The sequence below is a fragment of the Drosophila gunungcola genome (assembly GCF_025200985.1).
Source record: "Drosophila gunungcola strain Sukarami chromosome 3L unlocalized genomic scaffold, Dgunungcola_SK_2 000003F, whole genome shotgun sequence".
NCBI lineage: Eukaryota > Metazoa > Arthropoda > Insecta > Diptera > Drosophilidae > Drosophila > Drosophila gunungcola.
This window is the reverse complement of record NW_026453179.1, coordinates 2,017,371-2,031,267: the sequence shown is the minus strand read 5'-3', so window position 1 is coordinate 2,031,267 and position 13,897 is coordinate 2,017,371. Positions and strand designations below refer to the sequence as shown.

The window sequence follows — 13,897 nt, the reverse complement described above, 5'->3', positions numbered from 1 at the left end:
CTCGAGATCGAGAGTCAGTTGAGCAGTTGAGCATTGGACGTCCTCGTTAGCGGTTGTCTTCGGAGCGACGAAGTAAGTGGTGGTGCCGTGCCACCAAAACCAAGTCCAGTGCAGCGGTGTCTCAAGTTTTCTCGGGTCACCTTTTGTTTTTTTTTTTCTGTTGGCCAGGCGAAAAGCAACCCGTGAGGTGCTGGTTCTGGTGCTGGTGCTTGCCTTCGAGGTGCCGATACAATTACAATCCCAGTTCGAAACGCGAGTCAGCAGAAATGCAACAGGGCAGAAAAGTGTGCACACAACACTGTTGGGTGTAGTTGATCGAGGGCCCAGTGCTCAGTCCTTTTTTATAATAGTGGGGAGATGTTTTGGAAATTGCCGAAAAGTGCCATGTGTTTTGGGCCCGTCGCAGCGGAAAATGTATCTACCATATAAATAGCCGATAAATAACCGAAAATAACGCAGTTGCTGCGCCCTGTGTGCATCTGTGGGATACGAAACGGAGTTCGTAAATGTATCTGAGTGACTCTTTTGAGTGCTTTCCACCGATTTCCCTCTACCTGCTGAGTGTGTGTGTTCGAGTGTTCGAGTGTGCGAGTGTGCGTGCGGCTGAACCAGGGAATAAAAACAAACCGAGCAATAAAGATACAGGCCAAAAGGTGCAAACAAAAACGCATTTCAGCCTCTAAACAAGCATACAAAGTAAACACGAACTCAGCACAGAGCTTTGGTCTCTATATAAATATGTATATATATAGACAGTGATATCAGCTAGTTCATAGCCCCAAATTCTTATCGTCAAGGAACTCGTGTTCGTTTCATAGGCGCGTATCTCGCCGCGGCTCAAGACCCATATAGCCAGCCGTATGGGGATCTCAAATCTGAATGGAGCGGATGTTCGTTCCGCCGACCATAGCCATAGTGTATGCTATATACATAGTATGTGTGTCTGTGCCTGTGCCTGTGCCTGTGCCCCGAGTGGTGTATAGTTCCAGTATCAGTGTCTTGGCCTCCGCTGAACTCTACGCAAAGGGTTCAGCTGCGAGTCGGCCTGACAACAGTTTTCGTTCATCCGATGCTGATAAAAAAGGAAATAAATGAAAAATATACCATAAATAGAATTTATATGAAAGCAATTAATAGTTGAAGAAATCTCGGCTGTGAACTGTGTGTTTGTGTGTTTGTCTGTTTTTTAAAAAATAATGAAACCCTGATCCGGACTGTGATTTCTAGATAATAATACACTTTGGAATAGAACGAGCGCCGCTTCTAGGAACTCAAATTAAGATTGAGAGACGACTTTATAAGCATACATGAATGAAATTCCCTTTCAGCTGGACATGATCTCAAGTTCCGCATCTCACCCACGAGAACTGGTATTTTCCTGTATTTAAAGAGGAATCTTTTGTGTTCCTCTCACATTGCATTCTGTTCCAGAGGATGTGATATCATCTTCGAGCAAATACACTGTACAAATATTTGCTAATTAGTGCCTCCACTTAACTGAATTCATAGAAAAGACGCACAAGATCTGCAAAACCTAAATGAATCCAACCTTGCAACTAGTGCACTGTATACTAAGTCTTAGAGATCCTCATTATTAGAAGGCAGCCGCCGCAATTGCAGCTCAAAATCGAGAATGAGAATGTGGATGAGAATAAGTAGAGGAGTAGATGAAATCATCGCATAGAATTACTTTAAGTTCCCGAATAGCAAATACATATGGTGGGCAGTACAACCACATATAATATATCGTATGTGTACTCTACTCTACTGCCGCTGGAACTCATGCTCGAGAGTTTATTTATGTCTCTGCTCACGGCTGCTTGTTGTTTGAAATTTTCATTTGCAGTTTTGCCTTTCGAGTTTTCGTTTTGTTTACCCAAAAGCAAATGAACTCATTGCCGGTCCGGCCAGTAAAGTTTATTTTTCGACTGATTTGCTTGGCGAACTAATTAAAAATCGTCCCCTCGCCGCCGCAATATGTGGCACACATGTTCCTGGACTTGGTATCTAAACTGATTCATAATTCCATGCATTTTCCAGCATATGAAGTCGCTCAGGCACCACCAATAGGAAAGATTCCGTAATGAATTGAAGAGCGACGACACAGACGAAGGAATCTCGAAGGAAACTCGCTCAGAAAACCATATAGTCTTAGAAGTTGACCACAATCCTAGTGACTAGTAGCCACCCACCCACCTGTAGCCACCGAGTTACCCCACCGAATCCACCATGAGACGCAGCCGGTGGAGCCACAGTGGCTCCTCCACGGCGCGACTGCTGCTGATCGGAGTCCTGATCGCCAGCTGTGCCACCATTATCCTCGCCGCCCAGCGACCACCCATCAACTCCGCCGGAGGTCACGAACTGCGCGGAACCACCTTCATGCCGGCCCTGGAGTGCTACGATCCGTATGGAAGACCGCAGGTAAAGGGCGGTATTCGGAAGTCGGAACTGCTTCTGTTTACCCACATTGTTTGTCCACAAAGCAATTGAAAAGAATTGGGAATTAGCGGTTGGACAGTCAGCTTTTGGGTTGGGTCAATTCGAGTGAGAGATGCAAACTAATTGAGCAATAAAGCGACAGTTCGGGGGAAAAGAAAATGTAGAGGAGTTCTGCGAACCTTTAATTCAAGAATTTAATGATCACTCTTAATATGTTGTCAAAGCAAAAATATCTATGTAATTTTATTATATGATTACTATTTATTTTAATTGTACAAAATACATAAAATAAATTACAAATATCTATGTAATTTTATTATATGATTACTATTTATTTTAATTTTACAAAATACATAAAATAAATTACAAATATGTATGTAATTTTCATTAAGATTAATATGTGATTACTATTTCATTAAACATCTGTAACTCATAGCTCTGACTGCCTGAATTATTAACTTATGTTATCAAAATAAAAATGTATATTTAATTCCCTTTTAATATTAAGATGTTTAATAGGTATCTATTTTTTTTTTTTTACTATTTTTACTATTAAATTTTAATTGATAACTCAAGCCAGTCAGCCTTAAAAAATAAAATAAATCGTTTAACGTGCATTAAAATTTTTAGAAATATCTTTCAAGCCAATAAATTTTTCACACATTTTTGAGAAACCAGAGAAGAAGCTTCAAAGTATTGACATCAAAGAAAATATATTTTTCTTTATTTACAAGTCAATTATTTTTATGTGGGTTATGTACATGTATCATATAATAATTTTTTGATTCCTGATTACTTTAGAAATGTCTTCCCGAGTTCATCAATGCTGCCTACCAGCTTCAAATCGAGGCAACTAATACCTGTGGCGACCAGAACGACAACCACTTCTGCATACAAACTATGAACCAAAATCATAAAAACTGCGAGTTTTGCAAGTGAGTGAAATTACTTAAGATCCCTCATTTTTGGCTAACAATGGGATATATCTCTTTCAGATACGGTGATCACCATCCTTCCTACCTGACGGACTTGCACGATCCCCAGAATGTTACCTATTGGCAGTCGGAGACCATGCTGGAGGGCATTCAGCAACCGAACTACATGAACCTGACTTTGCACTTGGGTAAGTCAAAATAGCAATTAATTTGGGCATAACTAATGCACCAAATCCCACGTAAAACATAAGGTAAATCCTACGACATCACGTATGTGCGCATTCTGTTCCGCTCGCCGCGTCCTGAGTCCTTTACGATATACAAGAGGACCACGGAGAACGGACCGTGGATTCCGTACCAGTACTACAGTGCCACCTGTCGCGACACCTACTCCCTGCCCGATTCGAGGGCCATTCGAAAGGGCGAGGGCGAGGCGCATGCCCTGTGCACCAGCGAGTACAGTGACATCTCGCCGTTGAGGGACGGCGAGATCGCCTTCTCCACGCTGGAGGGTCGTCCCAGTGGCATCAACTTTGAACGGAGTGCCGAGCTACAGGACTGGGTCACGGCCACAGACATCCGCATCACCTTGGACCGACTGAACACCTTCGGCGACGAGGTCTTCGGGGATCCCCAGGTGCTGAAGTCGTACTTCTACGCCATCAGTGACATTGCCGTGGGAGCCCGATGCAAGTGCAATGGACATGCCAGCAAGTGTGTTCCCAGCACGGGCATGCACGGCGAGAGGACCCTGGTCTGCGAGTGTCGCCACAACACCGACGGACCCGACTGCGACCGCTGCCTCCCGCTCTACAACGATCTGAAGTGGAAGAGGTCAACCTCGACGGAGGTCAATGAGTGCAAAGGTAAGTTACTTGCTGTTCCTTACACTAAATTAAATTCTACTTAAAAATACGATATTGAAATAATATTAACTTAATGTTTTTGGCATGTAACTTTTATTAACCCATTAATACTAAAGAACTCTATTATGAGCTTAGCTTGCTCTTCAAGAAATATAAAAAAGGAATTCCAATTATAAAAATTAACTGTACTTTTATTGCGACAACAGATCTATTTTAAATTTTAAAAATATTCTTTTTAATTGAATGTAGTAAAAATATTTCTATTAGCGCAATCCAAATTCAGTCGAAATTTTCAAAATTATATACAATCTATTTTTTTTTTTGGAAATAATAACTGAAATAAAAATATTTTATAAAATAACGTTTTCCTAAAGACTTATTCGAAGAGGGAACAAAATTATACACTGACAAACAATTTTGAAGTAAAAATAAATAACTGGCTATTGAATTCAACATGTTATATTATATTATATAACGTTAAACGTCAAAGGATGAGAATGAACACGAATAATATTTAAATTAAGTATACGGAACTACTAAAATTTTTTCCCACTGTAACTATTAAATGTTAAATAAAGTGGTTGTTCCAAACGACATAAATATAAAACCAATGATATCTGGCATTTGAAACTCCTTGCAATGTTTGTCTAAACTAGTATTTCACAACTGCAATTTAATTAAGGTAAAAAGAGATGAGTGTTCAGGTTTTTAATCAGCTGGTGGCAGTGGCCAGTCTGAAGACTCTGTATAAGGACAGACCACTTTGCCGTTAGAGGCAGCGTTAGTTGAGAGGAGAAGTCAAGTGAGCCATGATCAGTCATGTTTGTGCCTTGCTTGCCAGCGGTCTTCTTTTTGCTACTGGCCCTTGTCCAAGGCTGGTCGAATGACTACAGTCTGGAAACGAATCTCATTGGGCCAGGAGTGCCCAATTGGTATCTGATTAACTGTATAATGATAGTAGGGAAAGGCGAAGTGGCATTCCACTAAAACACATCCACCTTCCACAGCCTGCAACTGCAATGGACTGGCCGACAAGTGCTTCTTCGACTCGCAACTGTTCAACCTGACGGGTCATGGAGGCCACTGCCTGGACTGCCGTGAGAATCGCGATGGTCCCAACTGCGAGCGCTGCAAGGAGAACTTCTACATGCGCGACGATGGCTACTGCGTCAACTGTGCCTGCGATCCCGTGGGCTCCCGGTCGCTGCAGTGCAACAGCCACGGCAAGTGCCAGTGCAAGCCGGGCGTCACTGGCGACAAGTGCGACCGCTGCGACAACAACTACTACCAGTTCGGACCCCACGGCTGTCAGCCCTGCGGATGCGACGGACGCGGATCCCACCAGAACACCCCCGCCTGCGATCCCGAAACGGGAATCTGCTTCTGCAAGGAGAACGTCGAGGGCAGGCGCTGCAATGAGTGAGCTATTTGAATTTTTATCCCAAGTTGTCTAATGTACAATTTTAAATTGATTACACCCAAAAAAAAAAGAGTGAAGTCTTTATACAGACAGCATTTAAGTATAAGTATTAATTGAATACTAAACTACTTAGCCCCTCTACTTTTAAGTTTCATTTCTATACCGAAAAGTATAAAACTGTAGTCGAAGGACTTATTATATTATTTAATACTCATCTTGTTAAACAATTTTTCATTCTCAATTACTTAAAATGTATGTAAAAATAGTTCACTTTCTATGACAATTATTTTTTGGATGTAGTAAAGAACTCTTAGTGATATGTTTGTACTTATAAAGTTCCTTCTAGTATTTTGCTCAAAACACTTTTTGGAAGAAGTCTGAAATCGTTTTAATAGCTGATAGGTATATTTTGATGATAAACAGTTCTTACAAATTTGTCCAACTTAAAATGGTTAGAAATCAATTATGGTTTTACAAATGTATAGCCCAAATTGCAGTTTTAATCCAAGTATGAAACCATGAAAGGGTCTGCGAATAGGTTTGAAGTCTCAATTTCAAATTTTCAAAAGTAAATTCTAAAAATTTCGATATCTTAATCATTAAGATTGATAGATTTATAGAAACCCAAGCTAAATAATAAATTTGGGAATATGAAAGCCATTAAACTTCACTAACAACTAACCTCCATGCTTCCTCGACAGATGTAAGCCCGGCTTCTTTACCTTGGACCAGAGCAATCGGTTTGGCTGCACGCCGTGCTTCTGCTATGGCCACACCTCCGAGTGCCAGACTGCGCCGGGCTACTCGATCGTCTCGGTGACCTCCAACTTCAACAAGTTCAAGGAGCGCTGGACGGCCGCTGATCTGAACCAGCGCGAGGTGGACATCAAGTACAACCAGTACAGCCGCAGCATCGGAACCACGGCGCAGGGCAACGAGCATGTGTACTTCCAGGCGCCGGATCGGTTCCTCGGCGACCAGCGAGCCTCCTACAACAGGGATTTGAAGTTCAAGCTACAGCTGGTGGGCCAGGTGGCCAACACGGGGGTGAGCGATGTGATCCTGGAGGGAGCTGGCAGCCGCATCTCGCTGCCCATCTTCGCCCAGGGCAATGGCATACCCGACCAGGGTGTGAAGGAGTACACGTTCCGGCTGCACGAGCACCACGACTACCAGTGGCAGCCCAGCCAGTCGGCCCGCGGATTCCTCTCGATTCTGTCCAATTTGACGGCCATCAAGATCCGGGCCACGTACTCGGTGCAGGGCGAGGCCATCCTGGACGATGTGGAGCTGCAGACGGCGCACCGGGGAGCGGCCGGTCACCCGGCCACTTGGATCGAGCAGTGCACCTGTCCGGAGGGCTATCTGGGCCAGTTCTGCGAGTCCTGTGCGCCCGGCTACCGGCACAGTCCGGCCCGCGGCGGACCCTTCATGCCCTGCATCCCCTGCGACTGCCACGGCCATGCGGACATCTGTGACTCGGAGACGGGCCGGTGCATCTGCCACCACAACACCCACGGTGACAACTGCGACCAGTGCGCCAAGGCATTCTACGGCAACGCCCTCGGCGGCACTCCCAGCGATTGCAAGCGGTGTCCGTGTCCCAACGACGGTGCCTGCCTGCAGATCAACGAGGACACGGTCATTTGCACGGAGTGTCCCAAGGGCTACTTCGGCTCCCGGTGCGAGCAGTGCAGCGATGGCTTCTTCGGCGATCCCACGGGACTGCTGGGTGCGGTGCAGACCTGCAAGAGTTGCGACTGCAACGGCAACGTGGACCCCAACGCAGTGGGCAATTGCAATCGGACGACGGGCGAGTGCCTGAAGTGCATCCACAATACGGCCGGGGAGCACTGCGACCAGTGCCTGTCCGGCCACTTTGGCGATCCGCTGGCCCTGCCCCACGGACACTGCGATCGCTGCAGTTGCTACGAGGCGGGTACGGAGCAGGATGCGCAGAGCATCACGCGATGCGACCAGGTCACCGGCCAGTGCCAGTGCAAGCCGAATGTGATTGGACGGGACTGTGGCGAGTGCCAGCCCGGGTACTTCAACATCCGGTCGGGCAATGGGTGCGAGAACTGCCTATGCGATCCGGTGGGCAGCTACAATGCCACCTGCGACCGCTACAGCGGCCAGTGCCACTGCCGACCCGGCGTGGTGGGTGAGCGCTGTGACCAGTGCGCCAACTACTACTACGGCTTCTCCGGCGAGGGATGCAAGCAGTGCGAGTGCGACGAGAGCGGCTCCAAGGGCTTCCAGTGCGACCAGAATGGCCAGTGCCCGTGCAACGACAATGTGGAGGGACGGCGCTGCGACCGCTGCAAGGAGAACAAGTACGACAGGCATCGTGGATGCATCGACTGCCCGGACTGCTACAATCTCGTCCAGGATGCGGCCGATCTGCACCGCGCCAAGCTGGCCAATCTCAGTCAGACGCTGGACGAGATTGCCCGCACGCCGGTCACCAATGACGAGGAGTTCGAGGCCAAGTTGCGGGCGGTCCAGGAGAAGGTGGCTGTACTGGCCCAGGATGCCAGCGATAATTCCGGCGAGGGTGGCCAGACCTATGCCGAGGTGATCGACGATCTGCACAAGCATCTGGACACCGTGAGGGAGCACCTGCAGAGTGCGGACAAGTACCAGGCGGAGGCCAATGCCGAGATCGAGAAGGCTCGCCAGAACTACACCGTCCTGGACCAGATCACCGAGAATGCCAAGAAGGAACTGCAGCAGGCTCTGGATCTGCTCAACGACCAAGGAGCCGCTGCTCTGGCCCGGGCCAAGGAAAGTCCGAGGAGTTTGGCCAGCAGTCGGAGCAAATCTCGGACATATCGCGCGAGGCACGTGCCCTGGCCGACAGGCTGGAGTCGGAGGCCCAATTCGATCTAAAGAATGCCAAGGACGCTATGGATGCCGTGGAGAAGGCCCACCAACTGGCCAAGAGCGCCATCGATCTGCAGCAGAAGATCGGCACGGAGCTGCGTTCCGAGGTGGGTCTGGAGCTGGCCAGTGTGAGGCAATCGCTGGGCACCGTGGTCCAGACCTCCAAGGAGGCGCTGCGCAAGGCCAACGAGGTGTACGAAACCGCACTGACCCTCTTGAACGAGGTTAACCGTCAGACGCAGCCGGTCATCGACATCAATCAGCTGAAGAAGGATGCAGTGGCGGCCAACGAAAGGGCAGATAAACTACTCAGTGCCATCAATGAGCTGTCCGAAAGAAATGGCGAACTGTTTGCCGATTTCGAAATGGAGCATGAGCTTACGGAAACGCTGCTAAAGAGGTGGGTTCGACTAAGCTTACCCTTTTAACACTAACAAAATAAGAGGACTATAAAAATATTCAACTCAAAATTGAATATTAATATTTTAGTTAAATATTAAATCATAATATTATACACAATGCATACAAAATTGCATGATTAAATAATCAATTATTTTTGTTTTTGTGGAAAATATTACATTCCAAATAGTTCTTATTTGATTTAAATGCTTTTTGTTTAATTTAAATAATATTTAAGTTTAAATTAAATTTTCAGTTATTAAAATAGTCAAATAGCCACTTTAAATATTTTAAAAATATTTAATATTTTCATACTTAAACTAACTTATAACTTCACGTTTATTTTACCAGTGCAGGATTTATAATATTAATTGAATTTACTTCCAAACAGAGCCGATCAGCAGCAGCAGGAGGACATTGAGTTGCTGGAGCGGGCCAAGGCCGCCCACGACAAGGCCACCAAGGCGGTGGAGCAGGGCGACAACACCCTCAAGGAGGCCAACAACACCTATAAAAAGCTGGCCGGATTCCAGTCCGATGTGCAGCGCTCTTCGGAGAGTGCAGCCCAAGCCCTGCAGACAGTGCCCAATATCGAGAAGGAGATCCAGAATGCGGAAAGTCTGATCAGCCAGGCGGAGGAGGCTCTGGACGGAGCCAATAAGAACGCCAACGAGGCCAAGAAGAATGCCCAGGAGGCGCAGTTAAAGTACGCCGAGCAGGCCTCGAAGGTAAGTCAAAAGTAAAGGAGGGAGTGCGGTTTTAACATTTTTGATGTTTTTTAAATGAATGCATTGAATCGAATTCGTCTTTTTTTTATACAAGAGTTGTCCAAATCTATAAGCATATTTTCATTTGATTTGTGTAAAAACTTTTGATCATAAATACATTATATAAAGCATTGGTACATAAATTTTTTCAAAGTCGGTGTCTATCAAAAGGTCAAAACTACTGCAAAATATATAGTTGGTGATTTGTTTAAAAATAAAAACGACATTTTGTACTTCTATTTGTTTCCATAAATTAAAAATTACCTTGGCAAAGATGGTACCTAAATATAAAAGTACTGAGTTACGATGTGCACCGAAATTCACAGTAATATTTCTTAATCAAAATTGAACAGAATATTCTTCCAAAGTCATATTATATTTATTATTTCAATATAAAAATGTTAACAGAATATTTTTTAAATATTATACTATAATGTATCATGGGTTTTTAAAATAGATTTAAATTGTTTTGTTAAACAAAACTTAAACAAAGTGCCTTGGTTTACACAACGTAACCCTTCTGCCCCTTCAATGCCTCTCCGGATTAAATAATATAAATTGTTTCTTAATTTACCAACAGGATGCCGAGCTGATCCGCCGCAAGGCCAATGAGACCAAGGTGGCTGCCCGAAATCTGCGAGATGAGGCCGACCAGCTGAATCACCGCGTTAAGGTCACCGAGGTGGAAATCTTCAAGCTGGTGGACAGCTCCACCAAAGACGACAACCTGGTGGACGATGCCAAGCGAAAGGTGGGCCAGGCCAAGGCCGATACCCAGGAGGCCCAAAAACAGATTGAGAAGGCCAATGCCGAACTGACGGCCATCAAGGAAGAGCTGGAGAACCTGAAGGACATCAACACAGGCGATTTGGATAAATTGGGTAGGTCCAATAACTTGTCTTACTCGATTGCAAACCTTAATCATTCGATGTTCAATCAATAATCATAGAAAATCGTTTGGCCACTGTGGAGGGTGAGATCAATCGTGTCAATCTGACGGGTCGCATTGAAAAGTACCGGGAGCAGCGCAACATTCAGAAGAATCTGATCGACAAGTACGATGCCGAGCTAAAGGAACTGGCCGAGGAGGTGGAAAACATTGGCCTTATATCCAAAGTTCTGCCCGACAATTGCTTCAGTCGCAATCGCCTGGAACCGTAGAGCTCCGTAGAGCAACGCCCGCTCCCAATAACAACTACTTCAATTAACACTAAGTACGAGAACGAGGATCAGAACGAGAGACGAACAAATCAGATTTACGATATACTGTAGAACGTAGCCGTTGAATGAAATTATGTAATTTTAGTGCCTTAGCCGAAATATTCTGTTTAGTGACCAGACAAGTGTCCACAAAAGAGATCAGCCGAGCAAAGTAAAGCTTTAACGCATCATCGTTCGCATACTGTATGCCATATCCTGTAATGATACAAGGGGATGCCGATGCCCCTTTGCCGACATCGAGAATCAACTGCCAACTGTGCTTCACCAGTTTCAAGCCAGCCACGTACTGTATTATATGTTAAAGACCACTAAACCACTAAATGCAAACCTTGTACTCCAATAATCCGATAATCCAATCGCATTTCTCTATCTCTGCCGTAGCTCCCACGTAAAATCTATTCTAAACACCTATATATTAACATATTTGTCATCTACGTTTAATGTGCCAATACAATTACCATGTATCTTTGTGTATAAGTCACTTAAAGAGTTTTCCTTCGAAATATAACTTTTCCAACGTTGTAATTTTATATAATCTATTTGTTGTTCATGTTTCGCAGTAGCAGAAAGAAATTTGCACTCAACCGAAAGACCTGAAAATGGATTGAAGAGTATTTTGAGGTTAAAATTTTATATTTTGCTAATATCAAAGGAATTACCTGCACTAGAAATTTGTGAGAGAGACTTGTAAATCCGCCCACGCTTAGCACAAAAGTTCGTCGTGAGAAAAGTAGCATCATTTTGATCATGAATCTAAATTCCTTGGACTCATTAAACCAATTGCAGTTGTACCAATCAAGGAAAAGTAGTTCACTCTAAAATTAAATATTTTCTTAAAAGGAAAACATGATAATGGTTTGAGCACATACCTGCGTCTCCACTTTTTGTGCGCTCACGTTGTACAAGGTGATCTCCAGAGCTATGGTCACAAAGTAGACCATGATCATGCCCATCCACACCCAGCCAACTTCCTAAGGGAATATTTTGGAGTTGGCAAGTTAGAATATTATATATTTATTTAGATATGCCTACCAACACCGTGCTGATTTTGTACAGCAACATGCAGATCAAAATACTGCTTACAGAGCACTGAACAAGGATGATATATTTGAACAGGTTTTCGATTTGAAAATGATGGCTAAAACAAAATCTGTTAATAATAGCTAATAACTTTGTTAAGAATAACCATTTACTTGGATATGCGAGCAAAGAGTCTCACGCAACATTGCAGATACTTATCTCTTTGGTCCTTGGGAACCAGCACATCAGAGGTTGAATTCTGAACCAGGAACCGTAAAACTTCTATAAGCCCAGATTCATATCTAGTGAGCACCACAAAAAGGCTGTTGAAACCAAAGACAGCTATCAAAAGATATAATTAAATTAGTTTCAGGACAATAAGTTGAAGGACTTACCAAAAAAGCACCAAAGAGGGCCAGATTGCAGTAGAAAGAAGCGAATAACATAGGAGGGAAACTCATAATTTCCCAACTGCGCATAAGGAACGATGGCTGGGTAGGCTAAAATAAGGATTTAATTGCCTAAGAAGTAAAATCCAGAATATATCTCAAGAAATACATACTCAGGGTCATTTCACAGGTATCCTTAACGATATAGCAATCGTAGATGTATTGAAAATAGGGTCGCATTGTGTAGTACAGCACTGGCATGCAGACGATCTTGAAGAAGAACATGACCTGTCGATCAATGATCAGCCAATTGTTGAGCAATATGGAGCTTAGTGATTCCAGTAGCTCCTTCTTTTTTGGTAAATCTGCAATAATTTGGTGAAAAGACTAAAATCTAAGAGTTTACTAAATGTCTTACTCAAATCAAAGAGTCCCAAAGATTTGAGGACCTGTCCTGCCTCCGTTGAAAACACCAACTGGGCGCAGGATTCAACTTTACTCTGAAAGTGAAACATTTTGACCACACCAACGCTTAGTTGAAAGGTAAGTAAAACAGCCTGAAAATATTGAAAAATGTAAAATATATTCACTCAAACGATTCCCCAAGCAAACCTCAACGTAGGTCTCAAAGGTGATCATATAGTGTTCCATTATGAAAGCCAAGAGGCTATAGATTATACTCAAATTGACTATTAAGACCGCAATGCGTGTTCTAGATCAGAACGGGATAAATTCATAAATAAATCTGAATATCGCAGAGTGTTGCTTACAATCGGCAGTATTTGGAGCTGCGCTTCCTGGGTGCAATATTTACTCCCAGAGCAAAGGCACTGTACTCCACCCAAAAAAGCCCCAATTTGGGCATCTTGTCGATGCGTTCGAGTTCCTGATCCAGTAGGTCCTGCATTCCTTATAGTTAATTCCAAGACTGCTTAAAATCAACCATTATCCTATGCTTTTATGGCATTCGCAATGGCTTTCGGGTCTCAATTAGGGTCCCCAAATTATATGGTTCCTTTACAATAATTTGCTATATGTTCAGGTTATTGTGCAACTCGATAGTGGACACAAGTAATTGACAAAATTGGTTGGGCGTGTCTGAAAAGCATTAAAAATTTAGAATTCATCGAAGGTGTATAGCTACAAAAACCATAAGGAAGCCTAATAATTAAATTAAAGTCAGACTTTGTAGGGTTGAGTGCTAGGAAAAGGGAGGCATCATTTTTAACATAACATATAACAAATTTTGTATTAAATATTTAGTTAATGTGAATTCTAAATGTTTTAAAATCGATACTTCAGGTTGTTTTTTATGAAAATGTACCCAAACAACATTTTTAAGCTTTGATGTCAATCGATTGAATTTTTTCTTGTCAAATAAAAAAAGCTAAAAACCCTATTTTACTATAAAAATAAAAGTGGATTTTTGAATCATTTGACCGTTACATAGTTTTCTACATTGATGTGTAAAAAATGAAATCTACAGCAAAATCGAATGACACGATAGCGAAGACAGCAACCTGCCACCTGCAGGTGTTTTGGTATTTCCATG

The 13,897-nt window shown here is 43.7% G+C and overlaps 2 protein-coding genes across 3 annotated transcripts; one reads left to right on the top strand and one right to left on the bottom strand.

Moving 5' to 3' along the window:
- Window positions 1-27: 27 nt before the first annotated feature.
- Window positions 28-11,471, top strand: LOC128258118 (laminin subunit gamma-1). Its single transcript, XM_052989537.1, is given in 11 exon segments — window positions 28-79; window positions 2,050-2,424; window positions 3,244-3,377; window positions 3,438-3,565; window positions 3,629-4,243; window positions 5,251-5,662; window positions 6,365-8,448; window positions 8,451-8,949; window positions 9,340-9,676; window positions 10,296-10,596; window positions 10,665-11,471. Coding segments are annotated over 10 exon segments (4,917 nt in total). The 5' UTR covers window positions 28-79; window positions 2,050-2,229; the 3' UTR covers window positions 10,877-11,471.
- On the bottom strand, window positions 11,385-13,316 carry LOC128258119 (odorant receptor 67b). Of its 2 annotated transcripts, XM_052989539.1 has the most exons (10): window positions 13,116-13,316; window positions 12,958-13,057; window positions 12,764-12,902; window positions 12,519-12,710; window positions 12,352-12,456; window positions 12,130-12,298; window positions 11,969-12,074; window positions 11,806-11,907; window positions 11,596-11,751; window positions 11,385-11,529 (listed from the first exon to the last, which is right to left on the bottom strand). In XM_052989539.1, exons 1-10 carry the CDS (start codon window positions 13,250-13,252, stop codon window positions 11,473-11,475), a joined length of 1,263 nt encoding a protein of 420 aa, XP_052845499.1. In that variant the 5' UTR covers window positions 13,253-13,316; the 3' UTR covers window positions 11,385-11,472. The 2 variants fall into 2 exon arrangements, with proteins under 2 accessions (XP_052845499.1, XP_052845498.1); XM_052989538.1 differs by having other exon boundaries at window positions 11,385-11,751.
- Window positions 13,317-13,897: the final 581 nt, after the last annotated feature.